Raw genomic sequence first — 18585 nt, forward strand, 5'->3', positions numbered from 1 at the left:
ACTATTTCACTTCATATTTTATATTCCACAGAAATTCAGCATCAGTAGATTCTTCGTTCAATACGACGACGACTCCACAGCGGCCGAGTTGCGTGAGATCCACAACTCCCTGAACGGGCCCCACTTGTTGGTGTACACAGGGCCCGTACAAGTGGGGGACGTGTACGCGGGGCCCCGCTCCGACAACAAGGGGACTTCCTACTGCCGCGTGCAAGTCAAGAAAGTGCTGCCGAGGGACATGGTCGAGGTGAGAGTGATGTTATGAAAAAAAATAATAATATTAAAGCCTGGTCCGTGAGCACATAGAATTTTGTCCAATGACCCCAAGCTACCCATCCTTATCGCTCGCGCGTAATTATGTTGCTATCGCGCTAGCACAGTCGCGACAGCAATACAATTACGCGCGAGCGATAAGAATGGGTAGCTTAGGGTCATTGGACAAAATTCTACGTGCTCACGGACCAGGCTTTAGTAGGATATGAAATAATGTTTTAGTTGTGAGTTGAACAATATGATAATGTGCGAAACATTGATGACAACATAGAATTAGCTTGAGTGTGACATAAGAAAAATGTCGTGAAAACTGCCTAGTCAGATTCTAGCTTTGCTGCATCTTACATCACTTACGACAACATCGCGTCCACAGCGTGTTCTAATATTGTGTAAAACGAGTCGATGGCGTGAACCCTCAAACAAGATCTGTGTTGTTCCGTAGGTGTGGTTTAGGGCCTACGCTTAAACCGCGTGGAAATTCCTCGCACGCGTCCGTGCCATACTATCATATTTTTTTCGATACAGAAACGCGTATATGCGCCCGCGCAAGTTTTACGTCCGTATTCACAAACGATGCTTGCTTAAATGAAGCAGCAAATCGAACGCACAGTGCAGAGCTGAATAGAGCTCTGATTGGTTCGTGTGTCACCCTGTGCGTCCACGCGTACTGTGAGACCTCATAACCGCCTCTGTGGTCTAATGGTAAGACCACCTGCTTCAGATGCAGAGGTCTCAGGTTCGATTCGAGGTTCGAGATTTTTCTGTTCAGTTTCGTTGGTGTTAGGCCCTTGTTCTAAGTCCGCCTGACTAGCTACCACCATCTTATCGAAGCCTGTCGCCATAACAACAATGTTAACAGCATTGTTGTGTTCCGGCAGTTAAGAGGTGAGATAGCCAGCTCGTCTGTGGTAGAGGATTCCGGGTGAAGCTGGCTTCCACCTTCGGCTTGATCATCACTTACCATCAGGTGACATACAGATCAAGAGCTTCCTCGTTGGGCATTAAAAAAAAGTAATGTTTGTGAATACGGGCGTTAGTAGGGTAAACCGACAGTCATTGGACAAAACAACCCTTGAATTTTCTTAAAATGAATATTCCTTCAAATACAATGATTATTCCTTAAAAAAAACGCCCTTTTATCTCCATCAGTCGGAATCTCTCAGTTGTTGAAATAGAAATGCTATTTTTAATTCAGTAAATAACTGTCCAATAACTTTCTTAAGTGTCCAATGACTGGCAGTTTACCCTATACGCCCTTAGCATTGTCTATGCTAAGGGCGTATACTAATCGTTCACGGTGTCACCTCACTCCCAGGTGCTGTACATCGACTTCGGCGGCTACGGCCGGCTGAACACGTGCAACCTGATGATGCTGCCCGCGGGCGTGTGCCAGCGCACGCCGCCGCTGGCCATGCAGTGCGCGCTGTGCGAGCTGGGGCCCGCGCCGCTGCTGGAGCCGCACGCGCAGTGGACGCGCGCCGCCGACGCATGCTTCGCCGAGCTCACCGCGCGCACCCGCCTGCTGGCCAAGGTACAGTCGCTGCAGCCTCCTGGAAGTAGCTTGCAGCCTGATGATGCTGCATCTGCACCCTGATGATGCTGCCCGCGGCAGGCATACGCCGCCATCGTCATGCAGTGCGCGCTGTGCGAGCTGGGGCCCGCGCCGCTGCTAGAGCCGCACGCGCAGTGGACGCGCGCCGCCGACGCCTGCTTCGCCGAGCTCACCGCGCGCACCCGCCTGCTGGCCAAGGTACACGCACAGAATAATAATAAGTACTACGTACAGAAGTTTTACTTCGAGAAGGTATTTGAAAAAATGTATGCTCAATGTCATTAACAATATGGTGTAATTTAGCCTATCTCAAGAGTCAAGCACCATTTTGTTGACAAACGTCAGTGATCGGCACTGCGCCGAAGCTATAGGGCTGACTTCGGTAAAATGATGTGACGTGAGGTGCCAAACTGCGGAAAATGGCGGAGGAAATACATGATTTAGCATGAATTATCATGAATAATATTAACTACTTATTTACCTCTGTGTTTTGAGGCAACTTAAAAAAGTACATTCTGTGTTTTTATTATTATTTAGGCAGTTAAATACTGCACAGTATTTAGTACACCATTTTCTTCCATCATACACAAGAATACGCGTGCGTGAGTCAATGTTCGCTCGTATGTGAGGCCTTGTCGAATAGTATCCTGTAGGTGGGCCATCGTGCGTGTTTTGTTTTCGATGTAAACTCGCGGAGATGAACAGGCCTGGTACACGCAGCAACTGACGCTGTAGCGACGCGTGCGTGCCAGCTGACGCCGCCATCGCTGCTGGAGCCGCACGCGCAGTGGACGCGCGCCGCCGACGCATGCTTCGCCGAGCTCACCGCGCGCACCCGCCTGCTGGCCAAGGTACAGTCGCTGCGGCCCCCTGGAAGTAGCTTGCAACCTGATGCTGCTGCATCTGCAACCTGAATGATGCTGCCCGCGGCAGGCATACGCCGCCATCGTCATGTAGAGTGCGCAGTGGACGCGCGCCGCAGACGCATGCTTCGCCGAGCTCACCGCGCGCACCCGCCTGCTGGCCAAGGTACAGTCGCTGCAGCCTCCTGGAAGTACCTTGCAGCCTGATGATGCTGCATCTGCAACCTGATTATGCTGCCCGCGGGCGCGTGCCAGCGCACCGTCGTCATGCAGTGCGCGCAGTGGACGCGCGCCGCCGACGCATGCTTCGCCGAGCTCACCGCGCGCACCCGCCTGCTGGCCAAGGTACAGTCGCTGCAGCCCCCTGAAGTAGCTTGCAGCCTGATGATGCATCTGCAACCTGATGCTGCTGCCCGCCATACAGTGCGCGCTGTGCGAGCTGGGGCCCGCGCCGCTGCTGGAGCCGCACGCGCAGTGGACGCGCGCCGCCGACGCATGCTTCGCCGAGCTCACCGCGCGCACCCGCCTGCTGGCCAAGGTACACGCACAGAATAATAATAAGTACTACGTACAGAAGTTTTACTTCGAGAAGGTATTTAAAAAAATGTATGCTCAATGTCATTAACAATATGGTGTAATTTAGCCTGTCTCAAGAGTCAAGCACCATTTTGTTGACAAACATCAGTGATCGGCACTGCGCCGAAGCTATAGGGCTGACTTCGGTAAAATGATGTGACGTGAGGTGCCAAACTGCGGAAAATGGCGGAGGAAATACATGATTTAGCATGAATTATCATGAATAATATTAACTACTTATTTACCTCTGTGTTTTGAGGCAACTTAAAAAAGTACATTCTGTGTTTTTATTATTATTTAGGCAGTTAAATACTGCACAGTATTTAGTACACCATTTTCTTCCATCATACACAAGAATACGCGTGCGTGAGTCAATGTTCGCTCGTATGTGAGGCCTTGTCGAATAGTATCCTGTAGGTGGGGGCCATCGTGCGTGTTTTGTTTTCGATGTAAACTCGCGGAGATGAATAGGCCTGGTACACGCAGCAACTGACGCTGTAGCGACGCGTGCGTGCCAGCTGACGCCGCCATCGCTGTTGGAGCCGCACGCGCAGTGGACGCGCGCCGCCGACGCATGCTTCGCCGAGCTCACCGCGCGCACCCGCCTGCTGGCCAAGGTACAGTCGCTGCAGCCCCCTGGAAGTAGCTTGCAGCCTGATCATGCTGCATCTGCAACCTGATGATGCTGCATCTGCAACCTGATGATGCTGCATCTGCAACCTGAATGATGCTGCGTCTGCAACCTGCCCGCGGCAGGCATACGCCGCCATCGTCATGCAGTGCGTGCAGTGGACGCGCGCCGCAGACTCCTGCTTCGCCGAGCTCACCGCGCGCACCCGCCTGCTGGCCAAGGTACACGCAGCAACTGACGCTGTAGTGACGCGTGCGTGCCAGCTGACGCCGCCATCGCTGCTGGAGCCGCACGCGCAGTGGACGCGCGCCGCCGACGCATGCTTCGCCGAGCTCACCGCGCGCACCCGCCTGCTGGCCAAGGTACACGCAGCAACTGACGCTGTAGTGACGCGTGCGTGCCAGCTGACGCCGCCATCGCTGCTGGAGCCGCACGCGCACTGGACGCGCGCCGCCGACGCATGCTTCGCCGAGCTCACCGCGCGCACCCGCCTGCTGGCCAGGGTACAATTTAAGAGATTTTTTTTTAACAGGACTGTATTGTTGGATTTATAAACGCTTATTAAACTTATTAACACTTATAAACGTCATACGAATCATCTTAGGTGAAAAAGACTATAATAAGGCAGCATAATAATAGGGATGATGACTGGGTAATGAAATCGAAATTATATTTAGTCCGTCAGACAGATAATTAGAAAATATTACTCATATTTTTTATTTTTTTCCATAATCGAATAATTATAGTTCCAAAATACTGAACTGTCCTGTCCATGACATTGACAGCGGGGCGCCACCGTCTATACCGGATCGCTGGTTCCGATTTTTGCCATGTTGGAAACCATATAGTTGAACGATGGTTGCGCCCCCCTGTCATTGAGTTTCGTGGGACAGTTCAGCGTGGGTCATCTATACAGTATTATATTGAGTTGAAATGTCGCGTGACGTCACTTTTGAGTAAAAATTCTACTCAAACGTGACGTATCGCGCCATTTCAACTCGATGTAGCACTGTTATTATTTAATTATGAAAGAAAATAAAAAATATGAGTATAATATTTTCTAATTATCTGTCTGACGGACAAATAATTGAAATTTAGTCATCTAGCCTATTATTATTCCTCATTTATTCTTGGGATTTAAAAACATGACATCAACATTTTCGCCCTCCCTCCACCTTCCCATGGCCATGCCAACGTTTCGATTTATACTGGTCGAATCGCGGAAGATATGCACGGAATTGCATCTGCCTAGGGTTCACGTGCAGTGATCCCCGCGCGCTCTCGCCATGGCAGTCAGTTCCTTCAGTCGTACGTTTCAGCCAAATGACGTCTACTGCTGGACAAATGCCTTCCCAAGGATTTCCACAATGACTGGTCCTGCGCTGGGCTACCTAAGTACACTCCGACAAACTTTACTTCGACATTACGTTACTCCGACATTTCTGAATATCGACATGACTTTACTTCGACACTACACTACTTAGACAAAGGCGAATATCCTTTGTCGGAGTAGTGTAGTGTCGAAGTAAAGTCATGTCGATATTCAGTAGTGTCGGAGTAACGTAATGTCGAAGTAACGTTTGTCGGAGTTCAGTTTTTGAGCCGTCTTCCGGACCGTGGTCGCCACTCGAGAACTTTTCTGTTGCAACGAATGGTTATCAGCTCTAAGAGCCATTTGCCCCGCCCGCCGGGCAATTCTTTGGCTGATTTTGCAGCAGTCAGTAACGGGACTAATCCCACCTCTCTTTCTTACCTCTGCAACTCCTGCATAGGATGATATTACTGTGTCCTTATTTTCAGGTGTACAGCGTGACGCACGGCACGGTAGCCATCGAACTGCTGGCAGAAGGCGGGCGCGTGAACGTCAATCGCGAGCTAGTATCGCGCGGCTATGCGGTTCCCGTCGAAGAAAGCTACGACTCCAAGGTGATTGTGATACTTTGGACTTTATTGCTTTGGTTTTAGGTTCGAAAATGACAAGATACAGGCGTCCTCTAATACTCGCTTGAAATTTTATTATTCTCTTCCAACCGCTACCTGTCAACTATGAATCCTTCTACAACCCTTTCGAGTTAACTGCGCACATGGCAGCTGTGACGTTAAATCGACGCTCTGTTATGGACATGACGAACGCGAGGAGGTATAAAGGGAAGGGAGAGTCGCATTTCAGCGAGGTCATTCCGTCTGCTCGTTTGCCTCCTATCACATAAAAAAAAAAAAAAAAAAGAGGTGCGCAGCTAGCTCAATCAGGTTGTAAAATAAATCCTAAACTGCACTTGCCTGTACAAACTCGTGGACCCCAATACCAAATGCATGACTAATGTTATACATTCGTCACACAGATGAACCACGACCTCCGTCAAATGGCGTCAGATTTAAACATGGCTCAGAAGCGGGCGTATAACAAAGAGCAGTCGCAAATATACAAGGACCTTCGCGAACTGGAGCCGCCGAATAGCAAGGACTGCGTGGCTGACGTTTGCCTCAAAGGGCCTACCAGGTAACCAAGGGACTCATTGACTCGTACATTTTGATAGGACTTCTGTTTCATCTTGAAAGTGAATATGAGACCTAAGGGCCTGGGCATACCACGTTTTTTGAGACCTAAGGGCCTGGGCATACCACGTTTTCACGGCATACCTACCATTTTTTTTGAACGTGTGACGACGGCGTATTTGGACCCAATCTATAGATGTTTGTAGGAAAAGAAAGCGCGCCGTCGACACGCGTTTCATAAACGTGTATCGTCGGTGCTTTAAAAAAAATTGGTGGGCCGTGCCCTTAAGGCGATTAGAGTCCTCAATCCGCGCCAAATGGGCATTTTGTAAAGCCTACTCCTCTTTTACTGCTGGACAGAAATAGTTGAAAAAAATATATGTTATACAACAGTTCAAGGACTACATTTGTGACGTTTGAATTTTCGCTACGTCTCTTTGTTTTGGATTAAAAAAATAAATACGGGACATCGATTTTTTACTTAAATTCCCTACTCCTCCAAAACGGCTATGTTAATTTAAAAGATTTTTGCACGAATAGATTAGGAATTCTTTAATATTTAAATGACACGTTGCGTTTTTCAATCGAACATTACTTTCATTCATAAATTTTACTTTTGATAAATTCCGAACGTTTTGCTGTTGAGGGGGCCTTCGCGGGGTGCGGGCGGCAGTCGGCCGCTGGCCTTCAGACGGGGAGGTTGTGTCACTCGCTGCAAACTGACATTAGCGATCAAAATGATTTTTTTCTTTGGCTGAGTTGCACCACCTGACGTGACCTAACTTTGACCGTAGCTTTGGCGATAACCGGTGTTTTTTGTATGGAGTTAGACAGACTTTTGACGCTTGTCAAAGTTGAAGTAAGATGGTGCAACCCAGCTTTCGTTCGACAATAGATTTTATGTCAGAATTGTTCATAGAGTACGTGCAGTCAGACGATACAATTGAATTATGACGCGCTCAGACGCTATTTTCTACCTGAATAGAATCTATTAGTGTAAAAAAACTATAATTGACTCCAAAACAACTGCACTAGATAAATACAAGTAGAAAAATTATTACGTTATTTATTTACTAGGCCTTTGCAATCAGTATCCAAATTAGGAGCTAGTCAGAATCTGTAACTTAATCGATTTACGTGAAGAAAACAATTTATATTTTTCATACTTATTAGAATTAGATTTTCAATATGTTTCTCCCCGCGAAAATACCACAATTAAAAATAACACCTGTAACGCCCCTGGGTCTGCGGGTGTCTATGGGCGACGGTAATCATTTACCAACAGGTGATCCGTTTGCTCGTTTGCCTCCTGTCACATTAAAAAAAATTAAGATAAAGTGGTATTGAATTTTGTTCTATAGAGCTTATTAAAAATTTGGATACTGATTACAAAATTAGCCATTTTCGGAGTCGGTGGCAGCCTACCTTTTGGTGATTCGTTTTGGAGTTGGTTTTAATTTTTAGTGAAATTAATCTATTTCATGCCTTTATTAGACTATAGGTACTCAGTAGACCTTGTTGTTGCCACTGAAGGTGCATAGGTACTCAGTACATTGATACCATATTTTTCATGTTAAGTGCAAATAAACTTCCCTAAATTACCAAACCAATAACTTTACAATTACTTGTTTAATTGACAAATAAAAATATCCTGTGTCCAATATTTTTTGATAATGTAAAATTGACGGACCAAGTCTTTTTTTAAGAAACTAGCCTATTCCTATGGCCACATTCCAGCTCCATCATCAGACCCTGCAGTTTACCTTAGAGAATTGAAGACTCATGATTTTCAAAGTAGCGTACTTACATAACATTAGGTACTTGCTTATACAGGGTGTCCCAAAAACAATGGATAACCCTTCAATCATCGATAGGCCTCGCCATGGTCTCCCTAACGTCCAATTTTGACCCCAGTAAAAATATGGGTCCATATTGGCTCACCTAAAGTTATTTACCCGAAATTGTTCTTCCTAACGATTTTAAATCCGAATGATCACTCTTCCTAAAATTTTTCATCCTAAAGTTTTCATTCATACTATTTTTAGTGCTACCGGCGATGTTCATAACACTCATGTTTCCGAAAATTGTAATTAATAATATCATTTATGTAAATATATTTAAACTCCTACTGTTTTTTATCATAACACTTTTATCCCAAAACATTACCATAATATTTTCACTCATAACGGACTATTCCCACCTCTCGTTCCCACCACTGCAACTCCTGTGTAGCCAGGATCTACAGCTTGACCGCCACAAAAACCCAACCAATGAAGGTCAAGTTTGTCCCGGGGGAAAGTTAAACTGTCATTGGACCCGCAACGAAATTAATCAGAAGAACATAGGAGGAGTTCGAAATTAAGGTTCGACTTCCCTCCATTGCAAAGCGGATGACAGGTGACAAACAAAGGTTTAAAACCTTTAAGAAAAAGATTATGCACCACGGACAATAAATTAAATTAAGGGGGCCTATCTTATGAGCAATTAGCAACTACCTGCCAATAATATTTTTCACAAAATCGCTTAAAAGCACGGAAATTTTTTCACTCATACCACAGAATAATAATAAATACTACGTACAGAAGTACGTTCTTCGCGAATGAAACGTAAGGCCACAGTATTCTAACCTAACCTACACCAATAATAATGAATAGACCGATTCGTTCCTGGAACTTGACTGAATGACTGGAGCGGGACTCTGGCTTCTCTCGCTCGGCTGGTGCGTTGTGGTCACAGTTCTAACCTAACCTAAACCAATAATTATGAATAGGACCGATTTGTTTTTGGAACTTGACTGAATGACTGGAGCGGGACTCAAGTATACGTGCTAATGCCAACAAACTTGAACTTTAATATATCGTCAAAGAAAGAAATCTAAACAAAAAAGATAATATGACTTTGAATAATAGTGTAAAATATGGTTATGTTTAGAAAATCTAGGAGAACAAATAAAACTATAATAGATGTTTATTGCTAATGACATTATGAAGTTGAATGATTCGGAATTATGAACATTAGAGTAGTTAGGAATTGTGATTGTTAGGATGAAAAATTTTAGGCAGAACATTTTCGGACTTCCAATTTTCGGAGTTGAAAATTTAGGTGAACTTTGGCGCACCCAAAAATATCACCATTTTCAAGATTTTTAAGTTTTTGTGCATTTTTAGAAAATTGTAATAAAATTATTTAGGTATAATCTATATTAATAATTTCGTCAAGGGGTACGGTAGACTGGATCGAAACCTTATATGAATAACAAAGCATAAAAAAATATCGATTTTGAGTCGACAACATATATCCGCAAAATTCGGATAATGGAGAATTTCGTTAAATTCTGATGGCACTGACAAACAATTTCAAACAAACCGCTGTCGCCATCTTTAGTAGTTCACTATCCACTCACTATGCGATCAGCGCCAAAACCTTACTATGGGTTGTCATCAATCCATAAATTAATATAAATAAATGGAGATCAGTGCGTTTCGCGATTTTTATGATACACTCTTTGTTATGTGTTTTTTCTTTAAACCTGATATTGGCCGATTCAACCACAGAAAAAGAATATTAGCCATAACCATAAAAGTTGAAGTTCAAATGTCAATGTCATTTAGTTTCGCACAGTGATAAATTCCAGTGACATGCAATTATTGTAATGGCAAAATATTTGTAAGAAACTGCAAACAAATGCAAATGTGCAGTCGATGTGTGGAATGCGACAACATTATACTCGGTAAGCGGCTTAATATTTTTTTTATTTAACCCGACAAATAATAATAAATGACCACATGCATAACCTGTGGGTCTAGTCAAAATGCCATCGCAATCCAATAGGAAGTTTTCACTAATGTCAGTCGCCGCGTCACCAGTAATTCGATTCGATCGGAAAATGGCAGCCATAATGCACATTGAACCACCAACGACGCGGCGATATAAAAGTTCATTCAAAATCGAATAAAAGTTAAAAAATGTCTATGACTTTGCGATTGTTTTTACTTTTTTTAGCTTTTTGTTTTTAAATTAGTTTCTTCCTTCTTTCTGCTCTATGTTTACGTCTATGCTTCGCTGTCAAACTAGCTGTCAAAACGACATCGCGATACGGATTTGTCAAAACAGCCTTAGGGTGGGTTGCACCATCTTAGTTTAACTTTGACAAACGTCTAAAATCTGTCAAACTCCATACAAAAAACACCGGTTAACGTCATAGTTGCGGTCAAAGTTAGGTGGTGCAACTCACCCTATTGGTTTTCGATATAATCGAAGCTTATCACCGGGGTTTTAGTAATCGCAATGAAAATGGCGGGTGTTGCGATTCGATTCGATTTTGATTGAGTCTTAAATGCATGTTGGCTAAGCCTTTGTATGGAAAATTTCAATCCAGTCTTTCGATTATCGATAGGTAGGGCTTTGCGATTCGATTTTTTGCCGTTTGACTAAGCCTTTTTTGTTATCGACCTCTTTTGCGATTTGTTTATTTGTTTGCGACTGGTTTGCGATGGGTTTGCGATTTTAAAGTGCGTTTTGACTAGACCCGCTGTGTTGAGTTGTTATCAACTTAAACAGAAACAGACACGATTTTTGCAGCGATTTTTCACCGTTTCATGCGCAAGTTCCACTTGAGCTCGGCTGGTTCTTATTATAAATAATTGTGTAATAAATTTTTGCAGATAATTTCAATTATTGCGAGTGTTGTGGCTTAGAAACAATTCGGCAGATAAGAATAAACAAGGCTCGGGCACTATCAAACCTTTTTCCTAAAAAGCAAAAAGTTGCTTCTGCTGCATCACAAGATTTATTTGATGACTTTCAGGTAAGTTAATAGTGTAGGTAGGTACCTAAAGTAAAATAAATATAGAGGTGGGATGATATACCTACACCTACATACATTCACAATACTTATTATTAAAAATATTTTATTTAATATTTTATTGAATATTTGTTTAAAAATAAAATATATTTCTCTTATTAAACTCAGCTCAGATGGTAAGAGCGCGACAACGGAGAAGTCGAGGATGTGGGTTCAATTCCTGCATGTGGTGTATTTTTTCATCACATCTTATTAAATTTGTTTAATAAGAGTAACACAACATAGCATTAAAAATATAAATTAAATCTTTAAATTAAAGCTTTAAATTAGCTATTCATAAATATATTTCTCTTTTAAGGTTGATAACCAAGAGTTGACGCTAATCGAGGATTCATTGATGATTGATGATGCTTCTTCGGATAACAAGAAAAAACAGCTACTGTCAGTCAGCAGTGATGATGCTTCTTCGAACAACAAGGAAAAACAGCTGCTGTCAGTCAGCAGTGATTTTATTTCTTTAGAAGAAGAAGAGAAAGAAAACATATCAAATGGCGGACAGACCCCCGAAAAAACGTAAATATTCAAGCAGGTTTAGTACAGAATATCAGCCCCCCAGGACTAACTATTTACATTAAGCACTTTCAAATAACACCATTCAAGTATCAGTACATTCAGTTGGTTCTATGATTTATGAATGTGTTCAATGTCAAGCACTTCATTTTTTAGGTGAAAAAATTAAAAATCATTTTAACATTGTTGTCATAATGGGAAGGTATACATAGACCCAGAAATATTATTAGATTTATACAAAGGCAATATGTCTGAAGCTAATCATTTTAAGGCTAATATACGACTATATAATTCAGCATTTGCAATGGCATCCATTAATTCAAACTTGAACACATTCCCTCCAGGATTTTTCACTTATAGGGTACAAGGGCAAATTTATATAAAAACTGGATCTTTGGTTCCGTTGCAAGGTCATAAACCACAATACAACCAATTGTATATAATTGAAGATGAAGCAGCCTTAAATGAAAGATTATCCGATTCTGGAAATAACATCCTATGTAAAAGCAATATAATGAGGTCCTTACAAACAATGCTCAATGAATTCAATCCTTTTGTCAAAGTATACAAAAAGGTGGCTGCAATTTTAGCAGAAGAGGAATTAAAAGCAGCCTCAGAAAATCGACCCAAATATTCGGCATCAATGCAGTTTTATAAACATAAATCTCTGGCTTTGCGTCGGTATAACACACCATCAAATAATGAGGTAGCGGCCATCTTTGTAGGAGAAAACGGCGAACCTCCATTAAATATAGACTTCTCTGTACAAGAATATTCTCAACATTAACCTACACTCAAATCAACCAGTCCCAATATTGACCCTTTAACCTTTCCTCTACTTTTTCCTAATGGAGAACTCGGATGGCATGAAAATCTTCAACACAGAGAAGAGAGTCGAACTGCTCGAAGCCGTCTTACAATGTTACAATTTTATCAGTATAGACTTGCTGTTCGTAAAAATTTTAGCCCATTATTTTACGCTGAAAAACGTGATTTTCATATAAAATATCACGCGCGCAGACGCGTTGTCAGTGTGAAGTGCCGCGCGTGTTTTCTATACAAACTGAGGTACTTGCATACAATGATTAAATCTGTCGCCCCGCGCTCCGCGGCGGAGCGCGGCGCAGTGTGATAACCGCCTTAATAAGAGTTATTTACATAACCTATAATAACGATTGAATTTGATTGTTTTGTTAATTTGCTTAGTTTATTTTGAATGTTGATTTGAAAAAAAAAAATTGTGTAAAAACTTTTGCAGTTTTTATTTACCATATTTATTAAACACAACTAACGAAGCTATATGAATCTATATTTAATATTCTTTGAGAACCGATGACTACAGAAACATCTATCTACATTTTGCACCTAGAATTGTGTATTATGAGTCAAATTTCACCCGAGCGAAGCCGGGTTTTCATCTAGTAATAAATAAATACAAATCAAACGAGCCTAAACTCGATGGAATCGTTTAATCCCGGAGTTGCTATGGGGCCACTGGCATTCCAGCTCTACCATCAGATCAGCTCCATGTCATCACAATATTGCATTGCATTACATGTATATCCGAAATTTTAACTCAATCAATTGATGAAGGATTTCTAATAAAAAGACAAATACATTTTCAGCCCCCCTAGACAAAACGCACTTTTTGATCGAATCGAAAATCGAATCCGTCAAATTCCATACAAAAAAGGGGCTTTTCGACCACTTTTCGACTGGTTTGCGATTATAATGGCACTTTGTCTAGACCCACTGTTTATTCTTCATAAGTGACACAGAGAGAATGACAATAGACAAAAGCAGAAACATTTGCTTTTTTTAGGCCATAGACAATACTAGGTACTAATGCGTTCCAATAGGAATGATGACTGGGTAATGAAATCGAAATTCTATTTAGTCCGTCAGACAGATAATTAGAAAATATTACGGCCGAATACTGAAACGCCATTTAAATATTTGACGGCTTCTCAAATAGTTAAGCAGCTCCTAAACTTACATTTCGCATACTCAAAACAATATCTGAGCAGTTCTCAATTTTTAAGCACCTCTCAAATTAAGTTGCACTCAAACGCCACTTAAATGAATTTTCGCATACTGAAACGCCATTCAACGCTAAGCATTACTCAAACAACTGTCAAATCTTTGAGAGTGCTTGCGCGGTATCTTAAATCCTATTCTTATACCTAAATTGACCTAAATAGTGGTAAATAATGTGTGTCATCGTTATCATTTCTTTCGAGCCTCGAGGAAATTAATACCTAGATCTAATCGCAGGAACGCAATAAGGCTGAACGCTATTGAAAAATATTATTATAATGACATGCAATTCCGAGCGAGGTTCCGCGTCTCTAAAGAAACGGTGTTGTTTCTGGATTCATAATTTGGAAGCTCTCGCTCTCGCTTGAAACCCCTCACCAAATGCCATACAACCAGTGGACCAAATACTTATTTTAACCCTACTGTTCTACGCAACGGGAAGTTATGAACGTGTACTAGGTGATATCTTCCACATCTAACAGCCAACTGTGCATCGTATAGTGCACGAAGTAACAACCAAAATAGCTGCTATGAAATCGCTTTACATAAACATGCCTATTTCTGAGGATTAAGGGGACATCGCATAGCAGCATTTCCAAGAGTTGTTGATTTGTCAATTTGATGCTCTGTCAGTCAACAATGATAAATGTCAATTGTGGTTACGTTTCGGTCCACGATCGCCACTTAATAGATTTCAACAATAAAAAGTATCACATTTAAAATTATTTTTTTAATTAAATAAAAATGCAAGCATTAATTTTTTTATATGATAAAACGAGATTTATATATAATAGAAACTAAAAATAAATTGTTCTATGTTAAGTTGATTGAGTATATTTCCATAAAAGACAATACATAACCAAACGATGCTGCGTGTAATGGATAAAAGACGTAAAGTTATCATTTGTGTAAATGAAAACATACTTTTTTTGGTAAATGTTGCCATTATGTAAACATTTGAGAGCTGCTTAGCTGATCACGGCTTCAAATCCGTTGAGTAGCGTTTGAGAATACCATTTAAAATTGAAGGATACTTAAATTTAGGAGCCCGTCAGCTGAGTGACAGATTTGAGTAGTGTTTCAGTATTCGGCCGTTAGACTCATATTTTTTAATTTTTTCCATAACGACGTCACATTTGAGTAAAAATTCTACTCAAGCGTGGCGTATCGCGCCATTTCAACTCGATGTAGCACTGTTATTATTTAATTATGAAAGAAAATAAAAAATATGAGTCTAATATTTTCTAATTATCTGTCTGACGGACAAATAATTGAAATTTTGTCATCTAGCCTAGTTGTCGTCAGGAAATTGGTCTAACTAATTCAGCTTGCAAGATTCCACCCGAACAAACATTTATGTAATTACCTACATACATCATAAATTGCAAGCTAAATAAAAGCTTGTAATAAAGTCGGGTTTGTTCAAATTTCGAGAACGACTGAACCGACAAAAGCATTAGAAAATTTACGAAAAATAAAATAAAATTTTATCCCGTACAAAATGTTCATGGATTTTGTTATTTTTATTAAATACCTTTACGCCTGTGTTAAATGACACCGACATCAAGGTTCATCAATTTAAGTTTAAAATAATAGGCAGTAATGTATGAAGAAAGAGCTTCTATTCTGTATCTACCTATGCCCGTGTATTTTTGATCGGTGTCAAATCGGAGTTTTTGGTGCGGGGTACGCGGGTGTTGCTCGCGGCGTGAAGGTCAAACGCCCAAGGTCATTGAGGACTCTAATCGCCTTAAGCCTAACCGGTAATGCTGGACCCTCATTCACTCGGTTCAATTTGATGAATTTCAGTTGAATTTTTAAAATGTCAGTTTACCTACTTAAATAAATAGTATTTTTTACTGATTATGTAATCTCCCCAGCCCGTTGGAGACGACGATTCACAACTTGATGTACGCAAGCCGCGACCAGCAGGTCACCATCGAGTGGCACTCTGTCAACTCGGTGATGCTCGACACCGAGCCACAAGAAGTTTACGAAAGGTATGCTTTGTACTTTCAGCTTTATTTCGTTGCTAATAAGACTGTAAGTTTTGAATTACTAATGTGTCACACTAAAGTACTCGTTAACCGCAGTAAATATGTCGCTTAGAATTAGCAAAGTAGGGTTTTACCTTCTTCAATAAACCACAATATGTTCATCATTATAGCTGCGTCCTGAAAATTAATTGATATCTAATGTAATATGATTTTTAAAATAAATTCTAAAAGTACGTTCTTGATATAAATTGCAAATGTAGGTAGTTTAGCAGATACGGATACACGCACAGTTTTATTTATTTTTAATTCCCAAATGTTTTTTCTGCGGCTTGAAAACTGTTTGGTTTCCACCCCTCTATCCGGCTCGAAGGACCGCAAAGCTATGGCGTAGCATGTAAATAGTAGGGTTGGCACTCAAATGAACCACAATATCATTTTAATAATAGTCATGTGAGTGATTGAAAATAAAGATTGTTTGACACTGAGTTTAATATCTTTTTCTTAATAATAATTGACATATTTGTGGTACATAGTATAGGGCTATAAAAAAGGTATCTATGTATGTAAGATGGTCGTAACAAGTCGTGTCTTGAAAAAAAATGTATTGTACAGATTGGTGGTGGCAGCTGACGTGGGTCAGAACCAGGCGCAGAGCAAGCTGACGCTGCGGCACACCACGCTCATGCCCAATATCCCCGGCCTGCCCGGCATCATGGCGCTGCTTTTCTGCCCCGTGTGAGTAATAATAATCTTAATCTAGTGTTAGTAATAAGCTAATAACAAGTAGGTAAATATTTATGTAATATGGCTTCCAGTGTGACTCCTGCGCTATAGGTAAGTGATTCATTTGCTTATTTTTGTTTGCATCAATAATGTTTTTGTTCTCTATGCCTGTTGGAAAACACGTACACAAAATTACCCCTGCGCTCTGCGCGAGTCGAGGAGCGGGGTACTGCCACATCATTAATTTTGTGGTCAAACATATTTATTTCTCAAAAAGATTTACAATGCAATCACTTACATAGAAACATTAATTTGTCTTATTAATAAACATTACAAAACTTTTAGCGCAGCAGTTGTATTAGAAGTGACTTCTTTTTATTTATTTATTTTTATAAGGGCCGATTTTTCAATCGTCGTTTAACTTTTATCTGAAGAATAAGTTTGGCACATTGACAGTTTCGGTATGGGAATTATGTCAAAATGACAAGTTTACTCTTCAGATAAAAGATATCTGACGATTGAAAATTCAGCCCTAAAGCAAATAAAATACAAGCTATTCAGTAAGTCACTGCTGTCACATTTAAAATTTGAGCGAGTAGCTTATTTTTACGTCTTCTTCTTTTTTTTTTTTTTTTTTTTTTTATGTGATAGGAGGCAAACGAGCAGACGGCTCCTTCGACCGAACTATTTTATTTGCTGGAAAAACTATTTTTGTCTATACAAGCCACGAGAGTTATTGACGGCGCTTGTAAAAAAAACATGTTTCAGAGACAAAATTTTGGGTAGGGTTTAATGTTTAAAAAAAATTCGCGAGAGACCCGGCCTAATATTAACCCATTGTCTGCAGCGCGGAGCTTCGTCGCGACCCGGACGGCACGCGCTACGTCAGCGCGCTGTGCGGGCTGGGCAGCAACGCCGACGCGCGGCCCTACTTCCCCGAGCACGACCTGCTCGTCAACATCGACGCAGACCTCTCCGTCGAGGACATCGGACACGTGAGTGCCTGCCTTTAAGGTTTTCACAGACCAAACGCGGGGCAGTAGCAGCGCAGTTTGAATGCGGGCCCGCGCAAGTTGTAATACAAGAAACTCTTTGAAGTGTGTCACACCAAATTTGAACGCGGGCCCGCGCTCCAACCGCGCCGCACTGCAACTGACGAACGACAAACGAGGCGGCGCGGGTGCGCGACAGACGCGGCGCGAACACGGGCCCGCGCTGTTGTATTACTATGGCGGCCATATTATTAGCATGACACACCGGACGCAGGGCGGTAGCAGCGCGTTGAAAGCGGTTTTCGAATATTTAAAGTTTTAACAACCGCCCGCGTTGCAACTGCTTTGAAACTGCGCTGCTTTCAGTGTGCCTCAGCCTGGAATGGACTGTCGTCTGCGGTGTTTCCGGAGCGATACGACCTGCAAGCTTTCAATAAGAGAGCGTATTTTCACCTTAAAGGCCGGCAACACACCGGTAACACCCCTGGGACTGCGGGTGTCTATGGGCGACGGTAATCACTTACCATCAGGTGATCCGTCTGCTCGTTTGCCTCCTGTCACATAAAAAAGTAGCTGGTTGAAATACTGTTGCGCATCTCCATAACGCTTCCCTGCTACCTTTACGATGTCGTCGGTCCACCTTGTAGGTGGACGTCCCACGCTGCGTTTTCACGTACGCGGCCTCCATTCCAGAACCTTTCTACCCCATTATGAAAGCATTGGGGGAGGCCTATGTTCAGCAGTGGACGTCCTATGGCTGAAATGATGATGATGATGATGGAACTAGATCACGCTGCCATGGAGATCATCAGATCTCCATAGCAGCGAGATCTAGTGGCCCAGGGTCAGGGATCATTCCACGGAGGGAGGGTTACTGAATCGCGTTTGCATCGCACACAGAAGCGCGTTTATGTTGGCGAGTATCGATGTATCGATGCGAACGCGCGACAGAATCTCTACTGCATCGCTACAAAAAGTCGCCGTGGGCGAGGGGCCTAGAGGAGCTAGTTGAAATGCTGTTGCGCATCTCCATAGTCGCGACATTGAGTGGCCCCAGGACTAGGGATGGAT

At 42.1% G+C, this 18585-nt stretch overlaps 2 protein-coding genes across 2 annotated transcripts in view; both read left to right on the plus strand.

The window, feature by feature from the left end:
* Positions 1-18585, plus strand: part of LOC135080638 (probable ATP-dependent RNA helicase spindle-E) — a 40164-nt gene that overhangs the window by 16713 nt on the left and 4866 nt on the right. The window contains exons 18-24 of the mRNA XM_063975332.1: positions 32-247; positions 1589-1804; positions 5696-5821; positions 6238-6395; positions 15683-15802; positions 16412-16534; positions 17370-17517. Of these exons, the coding sequence (XP_063831402.1) occupies positions 32-247; positions 1589-1804; positions 5696-5821; positions 6238-6395; positions 15683-15802; positions 16412-16534; positions 17370-17517 (1107 nt within the window). The remainder of the gene's footprint in view (positions 1-31; positions 248-1588; positions 1805-5695; positions 5822-6237; positions 6396-15682; positions 15803-16411; positions 16535-17369; positions 17518-18585) is intronic.
* On the plus strand, positions 9864-11939 carry LOC135080637 (uncharacterized). The gene is made up of 3 exons (XM_063975331.1): positions 9864-10121; positions 11056-11198; positions 11554-11939. The coding sequence occupies exons 1-3, from the start codon at positions 10076-10078 to the stop codon at positions 11770-11772; spliced, it is 408 nt and encodes a 135-aa protein (XP_063831401.1). The 5' UTR covers positions 9864-10075; the 3' UTR covers positions 11773-11939.

The sequence above is a fragment of the Ostrinia nubilalis genome, chromosome 18 (assembly GCF_963855985.1).
Source record: "Ostrinia nubilalis chromosome 18, ilOstNubi1.1, whole genome shotgun sequence".
Classification (NCBI taxonomy): Eukaryota; Metazoa; Arthropoda; class Insecta; order Lepidoptera; family Crambidae; genus Ostrinia; species Ostrinia nubilalis.

Excerpts from the sequence above, each read along its gene's own strand:
- LOC135080637 (XM_063975331.1), top strand. The coding sequence starts at position 10,076 with ATGCAAATGTGCAGTCGATGTGTGGAATGCGACAACATTATACTCG. Across the intron at positions 10,122-11,055 it reads ATGCGACAACATTATACTCG|ATAATTTCAATTATTGCGAG; the intron begins GTAAGCGGCTTA and ends AAATTTTTGCAG. Across the intron at positions 11,199-11,553 it reads ATTTATTTGATGACTTTCAG|GTTGATAACCAAGAGTTGAC; the intron begins GTAAGTTAATAG and ends TTCTCTTTTAAG.